Source organism: Oncorhynchus nerka, linkage group LG27 (assembly GCF_034236695.1).
Source record: "Oncorhynchus nerka isolate Pitt River linkage group LG27, Oner_Uvic_2.0, whole genome shotgun sequence".
NCBI lineage: Eukaryota > Metazoa > Chordata > Actinopteri > Salmoniformes > Salmonidae > Oncorhynchus > Oncorhynchus nerka.
Genome location: NC_088422.1, coordinates 61,354,680 through 61,377,568, shown reverse-complemented (window position 1 = coordinate 61,377,568; position 22,889 = coordinate 61,354,680). Strand labels below are relative to the sequence as shown.

Sequence of the window (22,889 nt, the reverse complement as noted above, 5' to 3'; positions counted from 1 at the left end):
TGTGAACAGTCTTTAGACATAGTTTCAGGCTTTTATTCTGAAAAATGAGCGAGAAAGATCACATCGCGTCAGTGGATGGCTGGGTGCCAGCAGAGTTTTGCATGTGCAACATTTTCTCTCTCTCTCCTATTGAAAAAGCTACGGTCCGGTTGAAATATTATCGATTATTTATTGTAAAAACAACCTGAGGATTGATTATAAAAAACGTTTGACATGTTTCTACGAACTTTACGGATACTATTTGGAATTTTCGTCTGCCCCGTCATGACCGCTCGAGCCTATGGATTACTGAACATAACGCACCAACCAAATAGAGGTATTTTGGATATAAAAATAATCTTTATGGAACAAAAGGAACATGTATTGTGTAACTGGGAGTCTCGTGAGTGCAAACATTCGAAGATCATCAAAGGTAAGCGATTCATTTTATTGCTTTTCTGACTTTCGTGACCAATCTACTTTGCTGCTAGCTGTATGTAATGTTTTGGTCTGCTGAGAGAGATGTCCTAACATAACCGCTTGGATAGCTTTTGCTGTAAAGATTTTTTTTAATCTGACAAACCAGGTGGATTAACAACAAGCTAAACTGTGTTTTACTATATTGCACTTGTGATTTCATGAAAATTAAATATTTTTTGTAATTTAATTTGGCACTCTGCAATTCAGCGGATGTTGACGAAAATGAAATCCGCTAACGGGATGTGTGCGCCAAGAAGTTAAAGGTATCACACACATAAGCTGCGGAGAGTGTGATCACACAGTCTTCCTGGTGCTCTCATGCATGTTTCAGTGTTATTTGCCTCGAAGCAAGCATAGAAGTAGTTTAGCTCGTCTGGTAGGCTCGTATCACTGGACAGCTCTCGGCTGTGCTTCCCTTTGTAGTCTGTAATGGTTTGCAAGCCCTGCCACATCGCACCAGCGTCAGAGCCGGTGTAGTACGATTCGATGTTAGTCCTTTATTGACGCTTTTCCTCTTTGATGGTTCGTCGGAGGACATAGCGGGATAAGCTTCCAGGTTAGAGTCCCGCTCCTTGATAGCGGCAGCTCTGGCCTTTAGCTCAGTGCGGATGTTGCCTGGAATTTGGGTTGGGTATGTGCATATGGTCACTGTGGGGATGACATCATTGATGCACTTATTGATGAAGCCAATGACTGATGTGGTGTACTCCTCAATGCCATCGCATATTCCAGTCTGTGTTAGAAAAACAATCCTGTAGCTTAACATCTGCTTCATCTGACCACTTTTTTATTGAACTGGTTATTCCTGCTTTAATTTTAGCTTGTAAGCAGGAATCAGGAGGATAGCATTATGGTCAGATTTGCCAAATGGAGGGTGAAGGAGAGCTTTGTACGTGTCTCTGTGTGTGGAGTAAAGGTGGTCCAGAGGTTTTTTCCCTCAGGTTGCACATTTAACATTCTGATAAAAATTTGGTAAGACTGATTTAAATTTCCCTGCATTAGAAGTCCACTTGGAGCGTCGCCTCTGGGTGACTGTTTTCCTGTTTGCTTATGGCACAATACAGCTCATTCAGTGCGGTCTTAGTGCCAGCGTCAATCTGTGGTGATATGTAGACAGCTACGAAAAATAAAGAGGAAAACTCTCTAGGTAGATAGTGTGGTCTACAGCTTATCATGAGATACTCTACCTCAGGCGAGCAATACAGTCCCTCAAGACTTCCTTAGATATCGTGCACCAGTTGTTATTTACAAAAATACATAGTCCGCCGCCCCTTGTCTTACCAGATGCCGCTGTTCTGTACTACCGATACAGCGTATAACCAGCCAGCCGTATGTTGATAATGTCGTCGTTCAGCCACGACTCCGTGAAGCATAAGATATTGCAGTTTTGAATGTCCCGTTGGTAGTTTAATCTTCTGCGTAGGTCATCTATTTTATTTGCATTATCCCGGGAAAGCAGTATATCATTCGTTAAAGGAAAATAATATTCTGCCAGTCCGTGGTGAGAAATCGCAGTTTTGATGTCCAGAAGTTATTTTCAGTCATAAGAGACGGTAGCAGCAACATTATGTACAAAATAAGTAAAAAAAATAAGTTACAAACAACGCAGAAACGAACAAAAAAACTACATTGGTTAGGAATACGTAAAATACGTGCTCTCCAGCGCCATCTTCCCATGTATGTATGACCATGTTAGAGACACATATTTCCCTCAAATTACTCAGACCCACAAAGAGTTTGATAATAAATCCAATTTGAAAAACTCCCTTATTGATTAGGTGAAATGTGTGCCATCACAGCAGCAAGATTTGTGACCTGTTGCCACAAGAAAAGAGCAACCAGTGAAGAACAAACGCCAATGTAAATACAACCCATTTTTATCCTATATCCATCCTGCCCTGCCCCTATATCCATCCTGCCCTGCCTATCTAAGGTCTTCGAAAGCCAAGTCAACAAACAGGTCACTGACCATCTCGAATCCCACCGTACCTTCTCCGCTGTGCAATCTGGTTTCCGAGCCGGTCACGGGTGCACCTCAGCCACGCTCAAGGTACTAAACGATATCATTACCGCCATCGATAAAAGACAGTACTGTGCAGCCGTCTTCATCGACCTCGCCAAGGCTTTCGACTCTGTCAATCACCATATTCTTATCGGCAGACTCAATAGCCTCGGTTTCTCGGATGACTGCCTTGCCTGGTTCACCAATTACTTTGCAGACAGAGTTCAGTGTGTCAAATCGGAGGGCATGCTGTCCGGTCCTCTGGCAGTCTCTATGGGGTGCCACAGGGTTCAATTCTCGGGCCGACTCTTTTCTCTGTATATATCAATGATGTTGCTCTTGCTGCGGGCGATTCCCTGATCCACCTCTACGCAGACGACACCATTCTATATACTTTCGGCCCGTCATTGGACACTGTGCTATCTAACCTCCAAACGAGCTTCAATGCCATACAGCACTCCTTCCGTGGCCTCCAACTGCTCTTAAACGCGAGTAAAACCAAATGCATGCTTTTCAACCGATCGCTGCCTGCACCCGCATGCCCGACTAGCATCACCACCCTGGATGGTTCCGACCTTGAATATGTGGACATCTATAAGTACCTAGGTGTCTGGCTAGACTGCAAACTCTCCTTCCAGACTCACATCAAACATCTCCAATCGAAAATCAAATCAAGAGTCGGCTTTCTATTCCGCAACAAAGCCTCCTTCACTCACGCCGCCAAGCTTACCCTAGTAAAACTGACTATCCTACCGATCCTCGATTTCGGCGATGTCATCTACAAAATGGCTTCCAACACTCTACTCAGCAAACTGGATGCAGTCTATCATAGTGCCATCCGTTTTGTCACCAAAGCACCTTATACCACCCACCACTGCGACTTGTATGCTCTAGTCGGCTGGCCCTCGCTACATATTCGTCGCCAGACCCACTGGCTCCAGGTCATCTACAAGTCCATGCTAGGTAAAGCTCCGCCTTATCTCAGTTCACTGGTCACGATGGCAACACCCATCCGTAGCACACGCTCCAGCAGGTGTATCTCACTGATCATCCCTAAAGCCAACACCTCATTTGGCCGCCTTTCGTTCCAGTACTCTGCTGCCTGTGACTGGAACAAACTGCAAAAATCGCTGAAGTTGGAGACTTTTATCTCCCTCACCAACTTCAAACATCAGCTATCCGAGCAGCTAACCGATCGCTGCAGCTGTACATAGTCTATTGGTAAATAGCCCACCCATTTTCAACTACCTCATTCCCATACTGTTTTTATACTGTTTTTTTTATTTATTTATTTACTTTTCTGCTCTTTTGCACACCAATATCTCTACCTGTACATGACCATCTGATCATTTATCACCCCAGTGTTAATCTGCAAAATTGTATTATTCGCCTACCTCCTCATGCCTTTTGCACACATTGTATATAGACTGCCCATTTTTTTTCTACTGTGTTATTGACTTGTTAATTGTTTATTCCATGTGTAACTCTGTGTTGTCTGTTCACACTGCTATGCTTTATCTTGGCCAGGTCGCAGTTGCAAATGAGAACTTGTTCTCAACTAGCCTACCTGGTTAAATAAAGGTGAAATAAATAAAAATAAAAATGTTGATTTATTTTCCCTTCTGTACTTTAACTATTTGCATATTGTTACAACACTGTACATAGTCATAATATGAAATGTCTCTATTCCTTTGGAACTTTTGTAAGTGTAATGTTTACTGTTAATTCTTTATTTCACTTTTTTTTATTACTTATTTCAATGGCTTTGGCAATGTAAACAGATGTTTCCCATGCCCCAAAAAATCATTGAAACGAATTGAAGAGAGAGAGAGAGAGAAATGTGTACACAGAGAGCACAGAATATGAGGCAAAAAAGCTTTTGTTATTTGTATTCTCTGAAATGAATTGACTTTTTATCCGACAGAAAAAGGCTATCAGCTTCGAAAAAGGGCCATACACACGATGGCCATCGTTAATTCAGCCTTTCAGTGGACATGTCTCTCACCCTGGTACTTATTATAGCTCTCAATAACTATCATTCCACGAGAGTAACTATCACACTCAACTGAACAACTTGATTAGTGTAGTGTTAGCTAGCTACATAGCTAGCTACATAGTTGTCTTTGCTGTCTTCGTAACCAAGATAATTGTGTAACTTAGAGTGTGGAGTCTTAGAGTGATAATTGCGTTATTATCGTATTTCGTCGCCTCCTATCTGCCTAGCAGCTAGCCAGCTAGCATACGTTCACCGGCTACCGTAGCACTGTAGTAACTATCACACTCAACTGAACGACTTGATTAGTGTAGTATTAGATAGCTACATAGTTGTCTTTGCTGTCTTCGTATCCAAGATAATTGTGTAGTTTAGAGTGTGTAGTCTTAGAGTGATTATCTTAATTCACCGAGGTTAGCTAGCCAGCTATTTTGTCGTCCTTAACGTAGGAGACACTCCTAGCTAGCCAATAGCCAGCCAACGTCTACTGAATAGAACTTTCGCATTCCGGTCGCATTCCGCGTCGCTCCACAGGTAGTATCACTTTTTCATTTCATTTCATTACAGTCCCAACGGTGTGATTTGTTTGATCGTAGCTAGCTACATAGCCGTCTTTGTTTCAAAGATAATTGTGTAGTCTAGAGCGATTTTCTAGGTTAGCTAGCCAGCTATTGTCGTTCTCCTAACGCAACGTAACGTAACCAACACTGCTAGCTAGCCAGCTAGCTCCCGAAAAGCAGCATTGTAGAAACTTCACACTCAACGGTACGACTTGATTAGGGTAGTGTCAACAACGCAGCTAGCCTACCCCAGCAGTACTCTATCATTTTAATCATTTTAGTCAATTAGATTCTTGCTACGTAAGCTTAACTTTCTGAACATTCGAGACGTGTAGTCCACTTGTCATTCCAATCTCCTCTGCATTAGCGTAGCCTCTTCTCTAGCCTGTCAACTATGTGTCTGTCTATCCCTGTTCTCTCCTCTCTGCACAGACCATACAAACGCTCCACACCGCATGGCCGCAGCCACCCTAATCTGGTGGTCCCAGCGCGCACGACCCACGTGGAGTTCCAGGTCTCCGGTAGCCTCTGGAACTGCCGATCTGCGGCCAACAAGGCAGAGTTCATCTCAGCCTATGCCTCCCTCCAGTCCTCGACTTCTTGGCTCTGACGGAAACATGGATCACCACAGACAACACCGCTACTCCTACTGCTCTCTCTTCGTCCGCCCACGTGCTCTCGCACACCCCGAGAGCTTCTGGTCAGCGGGGTGGTGGCACCGGGATCCTCATCTCTCCCAAGTGGTCATTCTCTCTTTCTCCCCTTACCCATCTGTCTATCGCCTCCTTTGAATTCCATGCTGTCACAGTTACCAGCCCTTTCAAGCTTAACATCCTTATCATTTATCGCCCTCCAGGTTCCCTCGGAGAGTTCATCAATGAGCTTGATGCCTTGATAAGCTCCTTTCCTGAGGACGGCTCACCTCTCACAGTTCTGGGCGACTTTAACCTCCCCACGTCTACCTTTGACTCATTCCTCTCTGCCTCCTTCTTTCCACTCCTCTCCTCTTTTGACCTCACCCTCTCACCTTCCCCCTACTCACAAGGCAGGCAATACGCTCGACCTCATCTTTACTAGATGCTGTTCCTCCACTAACCTCATTGCAACTCCCCTCCAAGTCTCCGACCACTACCTTGTATCCTTTTCCCTCTCGCTCTCATCCAACACTTCCCACACTGCCCCTACTCGGATGGTATCGCGCCGTCCCAACCTTCGCTCTCTCTCCCCCGCTACTCTCTCCTCTTCCATCCTATCATCTCTTCCCTCTGCTCAAACCTTCTCCAACCTATCTCCTGATTCTGCCTCCTCAACCCTCCTCTCCTCCCTTTCTGCATCCTTTGACTCTCTATGTCCCCTATCCTCCAGGCCGGCTCGGTCCTCCCCTCCCGCTCCGTGGCTCGACGACTCATTGCGAGCTCACAGAACAGGGCTCCGGGCAGCCGAGCGGAAATGGAGGAAAACCCGCCTCCCTGCGGACCTGGCATCCTTTCACTCCCTCCTCTCTACATTTTCCTCCTCTGTCTCTGCTGCTAAAGCCACTTTCTACCACTCTAAATTCCAAGCATCTGCCTCTAACCCTAGGAAGCTCTTTGCCACCTTCTCCTCCCTCTTGAATCCTCCTCCCCCTCCCCCCTCCTCCCTCTCTGCAGATGACTTCGTCAACCATTTTGAAAAGAAGGTCGACGACATCCGATCCTCGTTTGCTAAGTCAAACGACACCGCTGGTTCTGCTCACACTGCCCTACCCTGTGCTCTGACCTCTTTCTCCCCTCTCTCTCCAGATGACATCTCGCGTCTTGTGACGGCCGGCCGCCCAACAACCTGCCCGCTTGACCCTATCCCCTCCTCTCTTCTCCAGACCATCTCCGGTGACCTTCTCCCTTACCTCACCTCGCTCATCAACTCATCCCTGACCGCTGGCTACGTCCCTCCCATCTTCAAGAGAGCGAGAGTTGCACCCCTTCTGAAAAAACCTACACTCGATCCCTCCGATGTCAACAACTACAGACCAGTATCCCTTCTTTCTTTTCTCTCCAAAACTCTTGAACGTGCCGTCCTTGGCCAGCTCTCCCGCTATCTCTCTCAGAATGACCTTCTTGATCCAAATCAGTCAGGTTTCAAGACTAGTCATTCAACTGAGACTGCTCTTCTCTGTATCACGGAGGCGCTCCGCACTGCTAAAGCTAACTCTCTCTCCTCTGCTCTCATCCTTCTAGACCTATCGGCTGCCTTCGATACTGTGAACCATCAGATCCTCCTCTCCACCCTCTCCGAGTTGGGCATCTCCGGCGCGGCCCACGCTTGGATTGCGTCCTACCTGACAGGTCGCTCCTACCAGGTGGCGTGGCGAGAATCCGTCTCCTCACCACGTGCTCTCACCACTGGTGTCCCCCAGGGCTCTGTTCTAGGCCCTCTCCTATTCTCGCTATACACCAAGTCACTTGGCTCTGTCATAACCTCACATGGTCTCTCCTATCATTGCTATGCAGACGACACACAATTAATCTTCTCCTTTCCCCCTTCTGACGACCAGGTGGCGAATCGCATCTCTGCATGTCTGGCAGACATATCAGTGTGGATGACGGATCATCACCTCAAGCTGAACCTCGGCAAGACGGAGCTGCTCTTCCTCCCGGGGAAGGACTGCCCGTTCCATGATCTCGCCATCACGGTTGACAACTCCATTGTGTCCTCGTCCCAGAGCGCTAAGAACCTTGGTGTGATCCTGGACAACACCCTGTCGTTCTCAAATAACATCAAGGCGGTGGCCCGTTCCTGTAGGTTCATGCTCTACAACATCCGCAGAGTACGACCCTGCCTCACACAGGAAGCGGCGCAGGTCCTAATCCAGGCACTTGTCATCTCCCGTCTGGATTACTGCAACTCGCTGTTGGCTGGGCTCCCTGCCTGTGCCATTAAACCCCTACAACTCATCCAGAACGCCGCAGCCCGTCTGGTGTTCAACCTTCCCAAGTTCTCTCACGTCACCCCGCTCCTCCGCTCTCTCCACTGGCTTCCAGTTGAAGCTCGCATCCGCTACAAGACCATGGTGCTTGCCTACGGAGCTGTGAGGGGAACGGCACCTCAGTACCTCCAGGCTCTGATCAGGCCCTACACCCAAACAAGGGCACTGCGTTCATCCACCTCTGGCCTGCTCGCCTCCCTACCACTGAGGAAGTACAGTTCCCGCTCAGCCCAGTCAAAACTGTTCGCTGCTCTGGCCCCCAATGGTGGAACAAACTCCTCACGACGCCAGGACAGCGGAGTCAATCACCACCTTCCGGAGACACCTGAAACCCCACCTCTTTAAGGAATACCTAGGATAGGATAAAGTAATCCTTCTCCCCTCCCCCCTTAAAAGACCTAGATGCACTATTGTAAAGTGGCTGTTCCACTGGATGTCATAAGGTGAAAGCACCAATTTGTAAGTCGCTCTGGATAAGAGCGTCTGCTAAATGACTTAAATGTAATGTTAAATGAGAGGGTTTGGCAAATTATATATTTTTTTAAAAAGAGAATGTGCAGTCAAAATAATTAGTAATCCCTGTGTGGGCGAGAGAGAGAAGAAAAGTAACAGTAAATGTGCAAATGTGCAGCTGTGTGGAGGAAGATGAGGAGGAAGATGAGTAGTAAAAGGCTGCTCAGTGAGAGGCAGAGGACAGGTTATTAGAGACAGGAAGCATGCCCCCCCACCCCCACCCCAAACCACCAACCCGGACCACAGCGGCCCCCGACCAGCAAGATGAAAGCCTGGTTTGCCCCTTGTCAGGGAGTTGACACTCACGTTTTCCTTCACTCATAGCGCCCTCTCTCGCTCCATATCTCCGCTCTCTACTCCCAACATTCAGACTCTGTCTCATTCCATACCTACCTCTAGGTCCTGTCTGCGGTTCAGTCTAGTCTGTTTGATCCTGCAGTCTGTTAGTTGACAGTCAGTCTCCTCAGAGAAGAGGCCTACATAGGGCCCCTGACCAAAGGCCAACCTCTGTTAGCCCCGGCTCGCTCCAGTGCCATCCCCACACAACACCTGTATGCATTCCAACTGGATCTGAGCAGTTCCACACACACACACACACACACACACACACACACACACACACACACGCGCGATTCTACAGAACATCTAGATGTGTTACAGCTGGACCTGTGGGGATCCAGATCAGGTTTAGCATAGCATCTGCCTCAAGCTGGGCCAAGAGCATGGCTATGGAGCAGGGAACTGGGCTCAACAGCTCCACATGGACCTGAGGATTGTTTCTTTTTTTTCTAGAACAGAAAACCACAGAACATCACCACTCCTTGAGAGAAGAGGCTGGTGTTCTGTAGCACGGAACTAGAACCAACTATTTCTATGTTCTGTACTGTATTCTGAGAACAGCGCATGGGAGAGAGAGAGCGGCTTCACCCTGTGGGGCTGGGACAGACAGACAGACGGAGCTCTCTCTCTCTCTCTCACACACACACACACACACACACACACACACACACACACACACACACACATACATACAGGCATTCATATTCTAAATGGCCAGAAGGGACAATTACTTAGGAGACACCATTGAACTGGCTTCGTTCATGGGAAAGGTCTATTAGAACACACGAGGCAGTCAGAGGGAGAATTGTGCGTTCGTATTGAGTCACTTCATTGAGAATGATTGCTCTACTGTATGTTGTAGTTACCACATATCTCCTCCAATACAGGGAGAACATCTCATGCAGCGTGTTGGAATGCGCAGCAGATAAACATACTGTACAGATGTGCCTTGACTGCTGATGCTGTGCAAGTGTGTGTGTGTGTGTGTGTGTGTGTGTGTGTGTGTGTGTGTGTGTGTGTGTGTGTGTGTGTGTGTGTGTGTGTGTGTGTGTGTGTGTGTGTGTGTGTGTGTGTGTGTGTGTGTGTGTGTGTGTGTGTGTCCATGGATGAGCCATGTGGAGCCCACAGGTCTGTGACCTACATTCGATGGGGCAGCAGTGCCCCACGGTCCCCACCGCAAATCTCCAATAATCACAGCTAGCATCTGCCACAGTCACGGCCACAACTGGACTGTGGCAGGAATAACAGACACACACACACACGCACCGGAGATTTCTAAACTCCATACATTACTGCTGAATCCTCACACTCTTCTACTACAGCAAAAAGAGAGAGAGGAAAAAAGGACATTATCTTCAATCTCCTTCCTCTTCGGTCTCTGACATAATACCTTGCTCTGTCTCGTTGTGTCCTTGAACCACCTCCTATCTCTCTCTCTCCTTTCCTACATCTCCTCTCCTACACTATAGTGTACTTCCTCCCTCTGTCCCCGGCGGTGTGTGTCTGTGTGTGTGTCCTGCCCTAGGTGGGCCCCTGTGGTCTCTGGAGGATGTAGGATCACTAGGATGTGCCCCTCACTGCTTTTACAGGCCAGACAGGAAGCAACCAACCCTGTCAGCTCATTAAAAATGTCAACGCCTGGTGGGGTCTCACACACACCAATGCGCGCACTTGTATTATCACACACACTTGCACACAAATGCACACGCAGGGGGGGGGGCAAACACGCACAAACGCCCGCACACACACACACACACACTCACAGGCACACATCCATAAACACACACACACACACACACATTCAGTACAAGAGCCACACCCAATAGGGCCCAGTATTCCATATCCCTAGGAAATGTAGCTTCATTATAAGGCCTACAGTCTGTATTGTCCCTCTGCTCATGCCATAAAACAAGCCTGAGTGTTCCCCCTAGTAAGACTGCTGAAAGGAGCTCAGCACAGTCTCCTAACAATGCCCAGAGCCCCCAGCTAAAAAGAACCCTGCTGCCCAGCCGCTTGCCACATCTCTCTCTTGTCCTATAAACCAAGCCTTTGTTCTCCCCTCTTCACATTATCCGGTGGGATGATGCTCCATTCATCTCCATCTCTGCTCCCTAAACACAGCTAATTCAGGGATGAAAACTCCTCAAAGTTCACAGAGAATGTAACTTCAAGCACGGTGTCAAACAACTTTTGAAACAGTAAACTAATGTATTAAAGCTGATAACATCCTATCAAGTGACTGTCAATAAAAAACCACATCCCTATCGGCACAGAGTGTGACGTAAGAGGATCTGTTCCCTTAACTCGTATCCAAGTAGAACTGATATTATTCACTCACATAAAGGAACACCGACACACAGGCACACACACACACACACACACACACACACTTCATTCTGTGGCTTCTTTAACTAGATGCATGCATGACAATCTGTCCACACAACAACAGGAGGAGTGATCCTCTAATCACAAATCTGTCTCTCTATCCTCCTCTGGAAAGGCTGCCCTCCAAAGATTAACCCAAATCAGCTGGGATACCCCCATCCCCACACTCACAGACGCATTCAGAACTCACACTACACACACACACACACACACACACACACACACGCACATATCAACTCCCGTGTCCTCAGAGCGAGCTCGCTCACACACACACACACACACACACACACACACACATCTGGAAGCTCACGTACCTCTGGTGTTGGTGGCCATGTCCGCCACCTTCTGAAAGGCATCCAGGAAGGCCACAGCTGCCAGCACTGTGGTCCTGAGAGCAGAGCAGAGCGGGACAGAGCAGACAGGACAGACACATGATTGGCACCAGTTCACAACCACAGTCATTTCAACATAAACAAACATAGTCAGCAGATCTGGCGCCTCAGAACAGAACAGAGGGGGATTACATTGTTGTCAATGGCACTGGCTGAGAATCTCATTGACGGGCACAGCTCTAGTAGACACAGGACAGTGGCTGGGGCTTACCTGAGCTGGGAGTGCAGTTTGGTGGCCTTGGCACTGAAGTCTTCCCACACTGGGTATGAACACTGGGAATAAATCCATAAAGAGGGACACGTTAGAAGGACATTATGCAATGCAACTGGTGCATGATCTGTACAAACATCTGACAGGACCTTTGACCGTTTGTCACGTTCTGACCTTAGTTCCTCTATTTTGTCTTTGTGTTAGTATGGTCAGGGCGTGAGTTGGGGGTGAGCAGTCTATGTTCGTTTTTCTAGGTTGTGTTTATGTGTTTGGCCTGGTATGGTTCTCAATCAGAGGCAGGTGTCGTTCGTTGTCTCCGATTGAGAATCATACTTAGGTAGCCTTTTGCCACCTGTGTTTTGTGGGTGAATGTTTTCTGTTTAGTGTATGTCACCTTTCAGAACTGTTTCGTTTCATTCTCCGTTGTTGTTTTGTTTAGTATTCTGTTGAATAAATTAACATGGACACGTACCACGCTGCATATTGGTCCGATCTCTCCTACTCCTCCTCGGACGAGGAGGACGAAAAGCGTGACACCGTTTTCACTCACAACTCACATACAACACAAGTCAACATTGTATGCTCTAGACCTGTGTTTGCGCACTACACTCTTAGAAAAATGAGGTGCTATCTAGAACCTAAAAGGGTTCTTTGGGCTGTCCCCATAGGAGAGCCCTTTGAAGAACCATTTTTGGTTCCAAGTAGAATCATTTCGGTTCCAGGTAGAACCCTTTTGGGTTCCGTGTAGATGGTTCTTCAAAGGGTTCTCCTACGGGAACCCTTTTTTCAAAGAGTGTGACATAAAATAAGCACTTTATGTGCAGCATTGCACCTCCTGTGAGCAGCAGAATATTCTTGCTAAAAGGTCTGTGTTCCCTGGTCTGAGTCATCACTGTCTGTGATTGGGCAACACATCCTCTGTTTCCACCAGCCCCCGGCACCGGGCAGATATCAAAGGAAGCAATGAATGGCAACGCAAATCAAACACGATATTTGCACCCCAAAATGACCTTGTGAAGTTCTCTTCTCTCTTTCCCCCTATTTACGTGTCATTTCCTCTTTGTTCACACCCATTATCACACACAAATGATCCACGAGGTAAATAGTAGTAAATGCAGTGGAGGCTGCTGAAGGGAGGACGGTTCATAATAATGGCTGGAACGGAGTGAATGGAACGGCATCAAACAGGTGGAAACCATGTGTTTGATACCGTTCCACCCATTCCGCTCCAGCCGTTACCACGGACACGTCCTCCCCAACTAAGCTGCCAACAACCTCCTGTGAGTACATGGTGTTACATGTTGACTATAACATCTCTTCTACCTGCAGGGCAGAGTGTGTTTCGAGCCCTCCGCACCTCTCTCTGCCTTTGTTGTCAGACGCTCCGGCCCGGATTTGAGAGCAGCAGATCAGACCGCTGTGTGTCCAAGGCTGAAATAAGCCTCACTCCACAGCACAGCTGGGGGTCGGAGATCTACATGAGCAAGTGCACCCAAGTCCCCCTGCCGTCTCCAAAGCCCCAGCATGCAGGGAGAGAGGGGGTGAGGGGATAAGAGCCAGGGAGATAGCGGGAGGAAAAGACAAAAGAGACAGGAGAGAAGGGAAAGGGGGATATGGTGGAAAGGGAAAGAGAATGGAAGAGAGGGAGACAGGAAAGAGAGAGGATGAAGAGGAGCATTTAATGGGCAGGACCCGACCGGAGCAGAGGAGCTGGGATGTCACGGGGGCGACAGGGGGCCCTTTGATCTGACGTCTCATTCCTGGTGTTTGACGTCAGTTAATTTGGCCCGAAATCAGAGCAGCATTTCCCTGCGGTCCGCCGTCTGTGTTTGAAGTGCTCTAATCTTGCAATGTTGCAAGCCTGACGTCTGTCAGGAGAGGCCTTGTGGATAGGAGATACGGAGCGGGCGACGCCTCTTCTCCATTACAATCACACCAGCCCATCCCTCATCACCATATTAGGCCATTTTAATCCAATTGAGGGGATCCTGGCGGTGCCTGATAGTGTAACGGTTGTTTATTAGGTTCATTGTAGGCCTGGGGATATTTTATTTCCAATCCTCCTCAATGAATCACTCACTCACTCCTACTCGACTTGCAACCTGACCCACAAACAATGGGATAAGTACCTCTCTCCATCCATCCAGCCGCCTGAATGGTTCCCAAGTAAAGAGAGCAGGCTATTTTTCCTTTAGCTTAACCAAGTGGAAAAAACAGAGCCATTAAAGGTGCACTCTAATCAGAAAGAAAAACAATCCAGAGGCAGACTGATGATGCAGAGTGAAGACAACACATCTTTCTGCATCTTGATTTTACCTTTATTTAACTAGGCAAGTCAGTTAATTAAGAACAAATTCTTATTTACAATGACATTCTACCCCAACCATACCCTCCCGTAACCCAGGCGACGCTGGGCCAAAATGTGCCCCCCCCCCTATGGGACTCCCAATCACGGCTGGTTGTGATACAGCCTGGGATTGAACCCGGGTCTGTAGTGATGCCCCTAGCACTGCAGTGCCTTAGACGGCTGCGCCACTCCGGGTCCACATTACATTACATTGCAGCATTGACATTACATTGCTGTTTGCGTCCCTGGAAGTCAAAGCATTCAAACAGTAGCATCACATAACTGCAACGTTAATAGAACCTTTAGAGTGAGTGACAGTGTTCTGCCAGGGCATGCTGGCTGCCACTCCTCAAAAGGACACTCAGCCACTGATAACATGCTATTGCATCAACACTTCCTCTTCTGCACATAAAGACATCCTCACAGTAGTGACGGCACACAGAAAACCCCATAGTAACACATCTCATGCCTGACTACCCCTAGACATGCAGCGCATTAACTCTCCCTTCCACCAGCTCTCGCTAACTCCTCAAAAGGTTAACAGTGGTAGGTTACATGATGGGCTAGCTGGACTCTGTGGAACTGTCCAGGGAGTTTACAGTCCAGTTGGCCTATATCTGTGCTCAGCGGACTTGAATTCTGTTCTGTTGTTGAGCGAACCAACCATATTTACTTGAGCAAATGAAAAGCTCACAGCTTCATCTCTTTGTTCCTTTGTTCTCTGGAGGATGACATAAACCGTGGATTAGCCCAATTCCAGCTCTTTCAAATCGGGCCAATTCAGACTTTTAAAGAGAAATAAAACATCCACACAATAGAGGCTAATTTCACAGGTCTTTATGCTAATATAATAGATCCCATTTTGGATGTGCTGGAAAGGATACTGTAGACATTCCCTCTATAGCAACTGTATGAGACAAGGAACGAATGGTGATTCCCTAGCTTACTAGGAAGCCCCTTTACAGGCTGTCGGAACAAGGACAGGGCACAGACTGGGAAGGGCAAAGGGTTAATAGACGCATACGGCTAAGCTTCATTAAGTCATTGGAAGCAGAGCTACGCGTACAGCCGCGAGCCACCACGACGTCTACTACCTCGCCATGCGTTATCTCCAGATCAGGGGAGCTCCTGCTACTTCGACCCGGGAAAATAGATTCCGCCAAGGGCTTTACCGTATCAGCAGACCAAATGTGTTCAGCTGGAGGGCTGGACGCGGGCAACGCACCTGACAAGTTTGCTTGAACAGAAATGTTCACTATGTCACAGGAGGTTGGTGGCACCCTTAACTGGGGAGGACAGGCTCGCGGTAGTAGCTGGAGCGGGAATCTGTGGGATGGTGTCAAACACATCAAACACTCGGGTTCCATGTGTTTGATGCCATCCCATTAGCTCCTTTCCAGCTATTATTATGAGTCGTCCTCCCCTCAGTAGCCTCCACTGCACTAAGTGTGATGTCAAGTTTCAGGAGCAAAGATAGAACGTCTCCACTACTGGTATGAACAACGCAAACACTGGGTTGGAGTTTTCTCAGTAACGTTTACATTACCGGAGGATAGATACTATGTGGAATCTCAAAGTGCCTGTGAGATACAAATACGTGCCTCTGTTATTACGAGAAACTGATCCCCTTCTGTGACTTCAAGAAACATTGTGCCTTGTAATTCCATTACCAAAAACCTGCATATCTTTCAGATATTTTCTCTCTTTTCTCTCCCTCGTGAGGGAGGATAATATAGTTCACAGAAGTAACAAGTAAAGGTAGACCTACAAAATGAGTTATAGTGTTTTTACTGATACCAACTTTGTTTATTAATTATTACATTTTGTTTTGTTAATGAATTATTAAGTCATTAAGAAAGTAACAAAATGACACAAACCACAGTTGGGTCATCTGCTACTGTCCTCCCTTCCACTGGCATACTTTTAATGTTCAGCTCATAACTGTTGGTTTTCCCCCCCTTTCTGTCATCTGGTAGTCAAAGCAAAACTGTGAAAACAGTCTGGACAACCACTCCCTCTCACTTTCCCTGTCTCCAACTCTCTCTCTATCCCTCTCACTTTCCCTGTCTCCAACTCTCTCTCTTCTGGGTAACAATTAAAATGGTCAAAAATAAACAGGACTGTCCCCAGTAGGACTGTCCGGGAGTGGAGAGGGCAAAACTGAAAACGAGTTGTTATTGGCAGAGGTTTAGAACAATATTTCTTATTGGTCAATTAACAAATGTACTGTCTGGTGATGTCACCGGGTAGGCCAAAATTCCATCCCACCAAAACAGGAAATGTCAGGCGGTCTTTTCAAACAGCTCTTACATTTAAAGGGAAATATCATAATTTTCACAATATTATTCAAACCATTTAGTGTGGAAATATATATATGAAACAGTACAAATCTAATGTTTGACTGCACTGGGCTTCTAACGGAGTTTTTGGAAAATGTGGTCACAAAAAACTAGGGTTGAACTTTACTTCTGCACAGTGCTTTCAGTACATGTGTTTTTGTGAAATGTTCTGTGTAAATTGTTCAGAGTTGTCCTTGTGCGTGGTGGTACGGTCTGTTAAACTTTGAAATCGATGGTTTTTGTTTGGCTTACATTTTAAAGTGAAAAATCCGAGTCAAAGCACATTTCCCTTAGGTTACCATTACATCATGTTGGCAAATCATTGCTCTCAAATGACATCAGGATACAGGCAGCAAGTTGTTGTCAGATGAAACAGAAAGATTGCGTGTTGCATAATCTAGGAGGAAGAGGATCTTACCAATCCAAACATAGTAATAAAAACAAAACTATCCTGCCCGGCCTTTCTACCATGGGACAAGGTTAATCATAGTCTCTGTTGAATTCTTAAATATGTGAATGCATTTGCTACATTCTCCTGAGCTTGACCTTATACTTCCCAGACATCACAAGCAGATAAAGGTGAGACCCAAAGTTCCCACTAATTTCTCCTTACTTTTTGTTTCTTCAGCCATAAAAAAAAATGGGAGATGAGGATGGAGGTGAGTGGAGCTCCCCAGAGAGACGGAGGGATGGCCGGTGGAGGCTGATGACTATAGGTGTCTCTGGCTGGGGCCTGGGCTGCCCAGTGTGTCTCAGTAGTGTCAAGCTAAGCCAGGCACTTGATCAAAATAGCAGGTTTGGTTCAATCTCATAACCCCCACCCACACAGTGCATCGGACTTGCTAGTGTGAATGATTGATAGAGGGAGGTGGGGGGGAGGGGGGGATAATCTCCCTCTTCACCATTTACCACAGTAGCCTGCAGCCTTGCAGAAATGAATAATGGAAATCGCTTAATAGGAAAAGGCACAGCTTTTTCCTCCATGTCAGTCTCTCTCTCGCTCTATATGCCTGTCTCTTTCTGTATCACTTTGTGCCTTTCATTCTACCTCATGTGTTCTCTCATCCTTTCTTTCCATCATCTCCCTTCTTTCTTCTAGTCATCCATCTTACCTCTCTAACTGACTATCTCCCTCTCCATCCCAGGTCTAGTTGTCCCAGGTCTCCAAAGTTGTATTTGTGTAGTGGCAGTGGGTGCACCACTCAGCCTAATTGAAATGGGAGTCTTCACTGAGGTCCTCCGTGTGACTGACTGCCACCACTCCGAGATACTGTATATCGTGGCGTTAAAACACACCATCCTCACACTCTCATTGGTGGGGATGGTCGCCGACGGCTGTCCATCATGCAGAGACAGTGAGGAATGCAGATGTGTCTTGTTGGAGGTCGGGGTGTACTTGAGGATAAGGGTCAGCATCATCCTCCTTTTTGCTGGACCCAGTAGCCCCATAGTAACATCAGGGGTATGGTGAATGGAAAACCACACTAAATACCTTTGCATGAGAGAACAGTGGACAGTGGATTTTGTTCCTCCAGTAGGTCATTTTTTTACGGTGCAATTTTTTGTGTGATTTGAAACCCTTTCTTTCCCCCGTTCTTTACTTATCAATGCGCTGAGTGGTTTTACAGTCAACAAATGAATGTGATGAGATGAGTTTGACAGGCCCGACAAAGCCTGCACTGAGAACCACTGGCACTGTCCCAATGTGATTCCTCAATCTGAAACCAGTCGATTCGTCTCTAACGAGCCTAACGAGAGACAAGAGAACAGGTGCTCATTCAGAGAGCTAGGGCCCTGCACGTTGTTATGGCATCAATGGCCCCAAACAAACGGGATGATAGTTTTGGGGGAGCACGGACACATGAGTCACGAGGATGGATGGCCTCTCTGGTCCTCTGCCTCTCGGCCCAAAGGCAGTGTCCAGAAATGGATCACACGTGCAGCAGTTAACACGCATTCTGAGAAATGCTGTGGGATCTCCCCAAGTTAGCCAGGCAACACACACACACACACACACACACACACACATTGTGCCTGTATGGGGTTGTTTCAATTCTCTAAGTCATGGGAAGAAACTGTCAAACCGTTGCATGTATTTTGGAAAGCACAAGCTTTGTGGTTCATCCCACATTCATCTGTTTGTTAACGTTGTTGCCACTCTGACACAAAGGTGAGACGACACAACATTATCCATAGACAAACACTCACAAGCCATGCTACAAAGAAGACAATCAGAGGGAAAATAAACATCCGACTACCACATGACCAATAACACACACACAAACAATGAATCGTCAAAAAGACACGCAACTTGACAAGGCAATCATTCCAGAATACTCTGGTGCACACACACACACACACACACACACACATAAACACTCTGAGCCAGATGGCCGTGTCTCGTTATGTGAAGGCAGCATGCCTGTCTGAGACAGACTGGTATGCACACCTCGGAAAGAAGTGTGGCGGGGCCTGAGAATGTAAACAGTCCAGCTGGCAAACAGACCACGTCGTGGACTTCTCCTGCCTCCCGTCTTCACTCTAGTCCCAGGTACCCCCTGACTCTGTCTGTCTGTCTCTACTGGCACTGCACTGAGCGTGTGATCAGCACACACTGGGCCAGCCTATAGAGAGACAAGCTGACCATGAATGTGACACCCTGTGCTTTCAAATCAAATCCTCTCCATCCTTGCTCTGTCACCACACATAATAACCATGTAATAACAAGACATAGCCCTGAGGGCTGTAGCCAACACTGCCAGACAGCCAGCCCCCTCACACACATATATTCCCGTCTGTGTCTCCTTAAAAGGGGCACACACACACACACCCCACCTATACACTCATCAAGTAAGATGTGCAAACAAAGGACTACTCACCCTCTCTTCCACATTATACCATACGGTGTGTGTGTGTGTGTGTGGGGGGGGGGTCTCTCTCTGGAGAACAGAGGGGGAGACGGGGGTCTCTTTGATGTCATTGTGGTTGTAATGTGCATTCCTTTTCAGTGAAACATCTGACTCATGTACTGTATGCTAATGTCAAGAGAGGCCTCCAGTTCACTCATCATGGCACTGTGCTGTGTTGCGCTGTACCGTCCAATTAAGAGGTTTCCTACATGTAGTCGACTGTGTCGTTAGTGCAGTTGCGTTGCCAGCTATTGTACTGGGCATGTCTACTGCGGTGTGAACAAAGAGGAAGCCCGGTAAACAGCCAGTGATTCTAGGAGAGGAGACACATATGAGAAGTGACTGTGCATGCCCTATGGGGGTGTCAATCCCCCTGCAACAAAGGGATAGTGAGGGAGAGAGGGAGGGGAAACATCCTTGAAACACTTTACTCGGACATGGATCAATTGCATGCGTATGTAAACGTGACCCGTCACACATAAGGCATGCGCTCCCCAAGGTGTTAAGTCTATAGCGCATCATTCAGCATATTTGCATTTCATTGCTCAGTGAAGAGATGTTTTGTCTTGAGCCGTCATGGGGGCATATATCAGCTGGAGAGGATAATAATTGTTCAGAGACGGCAGTTTACTGTTAAACTCAGTGCAAATAACATCTCAAGCATAGCCAGCCATCAAGACACAAATAGCGGAGGCCCTCCTCGCAATGACAATCCCTGTCCAACAACAGGGTATCCTCGGGTCTCCATTTGTGTGTGTGTATGTTTGTTTGTGTTTTCCTCTCTTCTGCCACCAACAACAGCAGTCCTTTGAGAGGTGGGTCATTAGTGACAACATGAGGTTGTCATGAGGTTGTCTGGGGTTACATGAGAGCACAGCAGTCAGCCAGTGGCTTAGATCTTACCGTGTGGTATCTCACTCTGCTGTGGGGACACCCACTAAAGACCACTGCAATGGCCAACCTGAGACGCCTAGTGACCCATGGAGGATGGATGCTGCGGAAGTGACCATTTGACCCGTATGTTAGTATCTTCCATCATGGTGTAAGAGATCCGATGAAGACCATGGGAAATGTGTCTTAAAATAATTCATGAGATGAGTGTGTCAGATGGAGAGAGCGCACGAGAGAGAGAGAGCGCGCGAGAGAGAGCGAGCGTGCGCGAGAGAGAGAGCGAGAGAGAGCGAGAGAGAGAGAGAGAGAGAGAGAGCGAGAGAGCGCGAGAGAGAGAGAGCGAGCGCGCGTGCGCGAGAGAGAGAGAGAGCGAGAGAGAGAGGGAGAGAGAGAGAGAGCTGCGAGAGAGAGAGAGAGAGAGAGAGAGCGCACAAGAGAGAGAGCGTGAGAGAGAGAGAGAGAGAGAGAGCGAGAGAGAGAGCGAGAGAGAGAGCGCGCGAGAGAGAGAGAGCGCGCGAGAGAGAGAGAGAGAGAGAGAGAGAGAGAGAGAGAGAGAGAGAGCGCACAAGAGAGAGAGCGTGAGAGAGAGAGAGAGAGAGAGAGAGAGAGAGCGAGCGAGAATGGTGGATGTGGGGGAGAGAAAGATAGAGAGATGTAACCATGAGTGCAGGGGGGTTGTCACCGGTTCTTCCTTTAGGATGTTGTTAATCCGAGGTTGCAGTTTGACGTGTCCCCATCTCCTTCAAACCCCTATGATGTTCACAGATACAGATGGTCCGTAACCACGCAGAACACCAGCTTTACTCCAACCTTATTCACATGAGACTGGGGCTCGGATGACGTAGAAATCCCTTGATGCAGCATCAAACCCATGATTTCTCACACAGTGGAAAGAAAGGCACAGATGATGAGATGGAAACAACGGTAGCTGTGTTACTGGTCCCAAGTCAGCGCTACCATTTCCTGTTCAAGGAGTAAGACTGTCCACATACTAAGTATGCCAAGTAATCTGTTGGTTAGTCACAGTGGGTGTAGCTAGGAGTCTTGCTGTCTTCTCATCTGGATCATCGCTGCTCTACCCAGAGAAGAAGGCCAGACCATACAGCAGGTTAGACTGACACCATGGGCCATTCAGACAGGCACAGCGGTGTGCACTGCTGGACGCGTGATGGCTTTCGAGGAGCTCATGCTTACCTCACACGGTCTCTTTAAAAGAAAAATCAGCTTGGCAGAAAATCAATGGTGCTGCTTTCTACAAAACGGGAGAGCTTATAACAGCGGTTTTTATTACCGGCACGCAACAACAACAACAAAAAGCATGGGACATGTGAAAATGGCATGGTTAAATCTGACAGCTTAACATTCATTTATTTTGTGTTAATAATAAAAGCCGAATACATGCACATGTATTCAATCATAAATTATCCATATGGTTATAATCCATATCGTGTTCGAATGCACATGCTTACCCTAACACGCACTAGGTTTAACCTGATCTATGCAGAGTAAACCAACGCTCTGACACACACAAAGCACATGCAATGGTGATCGAGCAATTGGATTCAATTATAGTAGCTGTCAAAGCAACATTTCCAAAGCAATGACGCGACAGAATGCGCAAACCTTGCTGGGGGAAGTTACTATCAGGTAGGTAGCCTTTCGACGCACTGTGACAGAATAACGGTTCCATGTCCTCGAGGGTGAAAACAAGCAGCTCACAAATGCAGGCAACAAACAAAAACATTTTTCGGTCATAATGATGCCCGACCTACCTTCATATCATTGACAATCGCCTGGAATAGTCCACCTAACGCCCCGCACTCCTTCTCCACCGTCTCCATGTTCACTAAATCCAGGGTTCACCAAATACGGACAGGGCACAAAACCCCACCAAATGTATTTCCACGGTAGAAATAGCGATTGCGAAGCCTTGTTCTTCTCTCCTTCCCTGTCTGTGCCCAGCGTGAAAGACAGGATGAGGACGAAGAAAGAGAAATGATACACAAATACGGTACAATTATTGTGGTCGACTGTCGGCTCGGTCCCGGTGTCCGTAGAACACCAAGCGAGTGATGATGAGAGAAGAGATAGGTTACTCTCTCTCTGGTCCCAGCTGCGGGTCTAGAGCCCGAGTTAGGAGGTAAAGCATGCAGAGGGCACCGCGATGTACACTCTCATCTTCGGATAGCAAGGAAAAATCGAGTTGGGGTTGATGAGAGGTAATAGCTCCGGAGTGATGTATCAAAATGTGAGACAGTAGGTTGGTGAGTAGGCCTACCCGGGGAGCGCGAGGCTTACCGGTGATTGGAGAAGAGGCAGTGGGCTGTGCTGCGGCTTGAGCAGAGCCAGTAATTCGATCTATGGGAATCGAAAGGGGCCGGACAGCTCTCTTGTCACATGGAGGTGGTGTTTGGGGGGAGGGGTTAACCGCGGGGGTGCATGCGCATACACACACACACACACACACACGCAGACAGACAGACACACTAGCCCATCAAACATGTCAATGCGATAGCGGAGACGCATGGCGAATGCACCTGTGCACAGGGGAATTGCTTTGTGATGCCTCAATTGTGGTTCGATT

The 22,889-nt window shown here is 47.5% G+C and overlaps 1 protein-coding gene across 4 annotated transcripts in view; it reads right to left on the bottom strand.

The window, feature by feature from the left end:
* LOC115134086 (protein MTSS 2-like) overlaps positions 1–22,631 on the bottom strand; it is a 91,578-nt gene extending 68,947 nt beyond the window's left edge. For 2 of the 4 annotated variants that reach the window (XM_065011864.1, XM_065011865.1), the window contains exons 1-3: positions 22,078–22,631; positions 11,820–11,881; positions 11,531–11,604 (exon numbers count right to left, since the gene is read on the bottom strand). In XM_065011864.1, coding sequence (XP_064867936.1) covers positions 11,531–11,604; positions 11,820–11,881; positions 22,078–22,146 — 205 coding nt within the window. In that variant the 5' untranslated portion in view covers positions 22,147–22,631. The remainder of the gene's footprint in view (positions 1–11,530; positions 11,605–11,819; positions 11,882–22,077) is intronic. The other 2 variants (XM_065011866.1, XM_065011867.1) reach the window with 1 other exon arrangement.
* Positions 22,632–22,889: the final 258 nt, after the last annotated feature.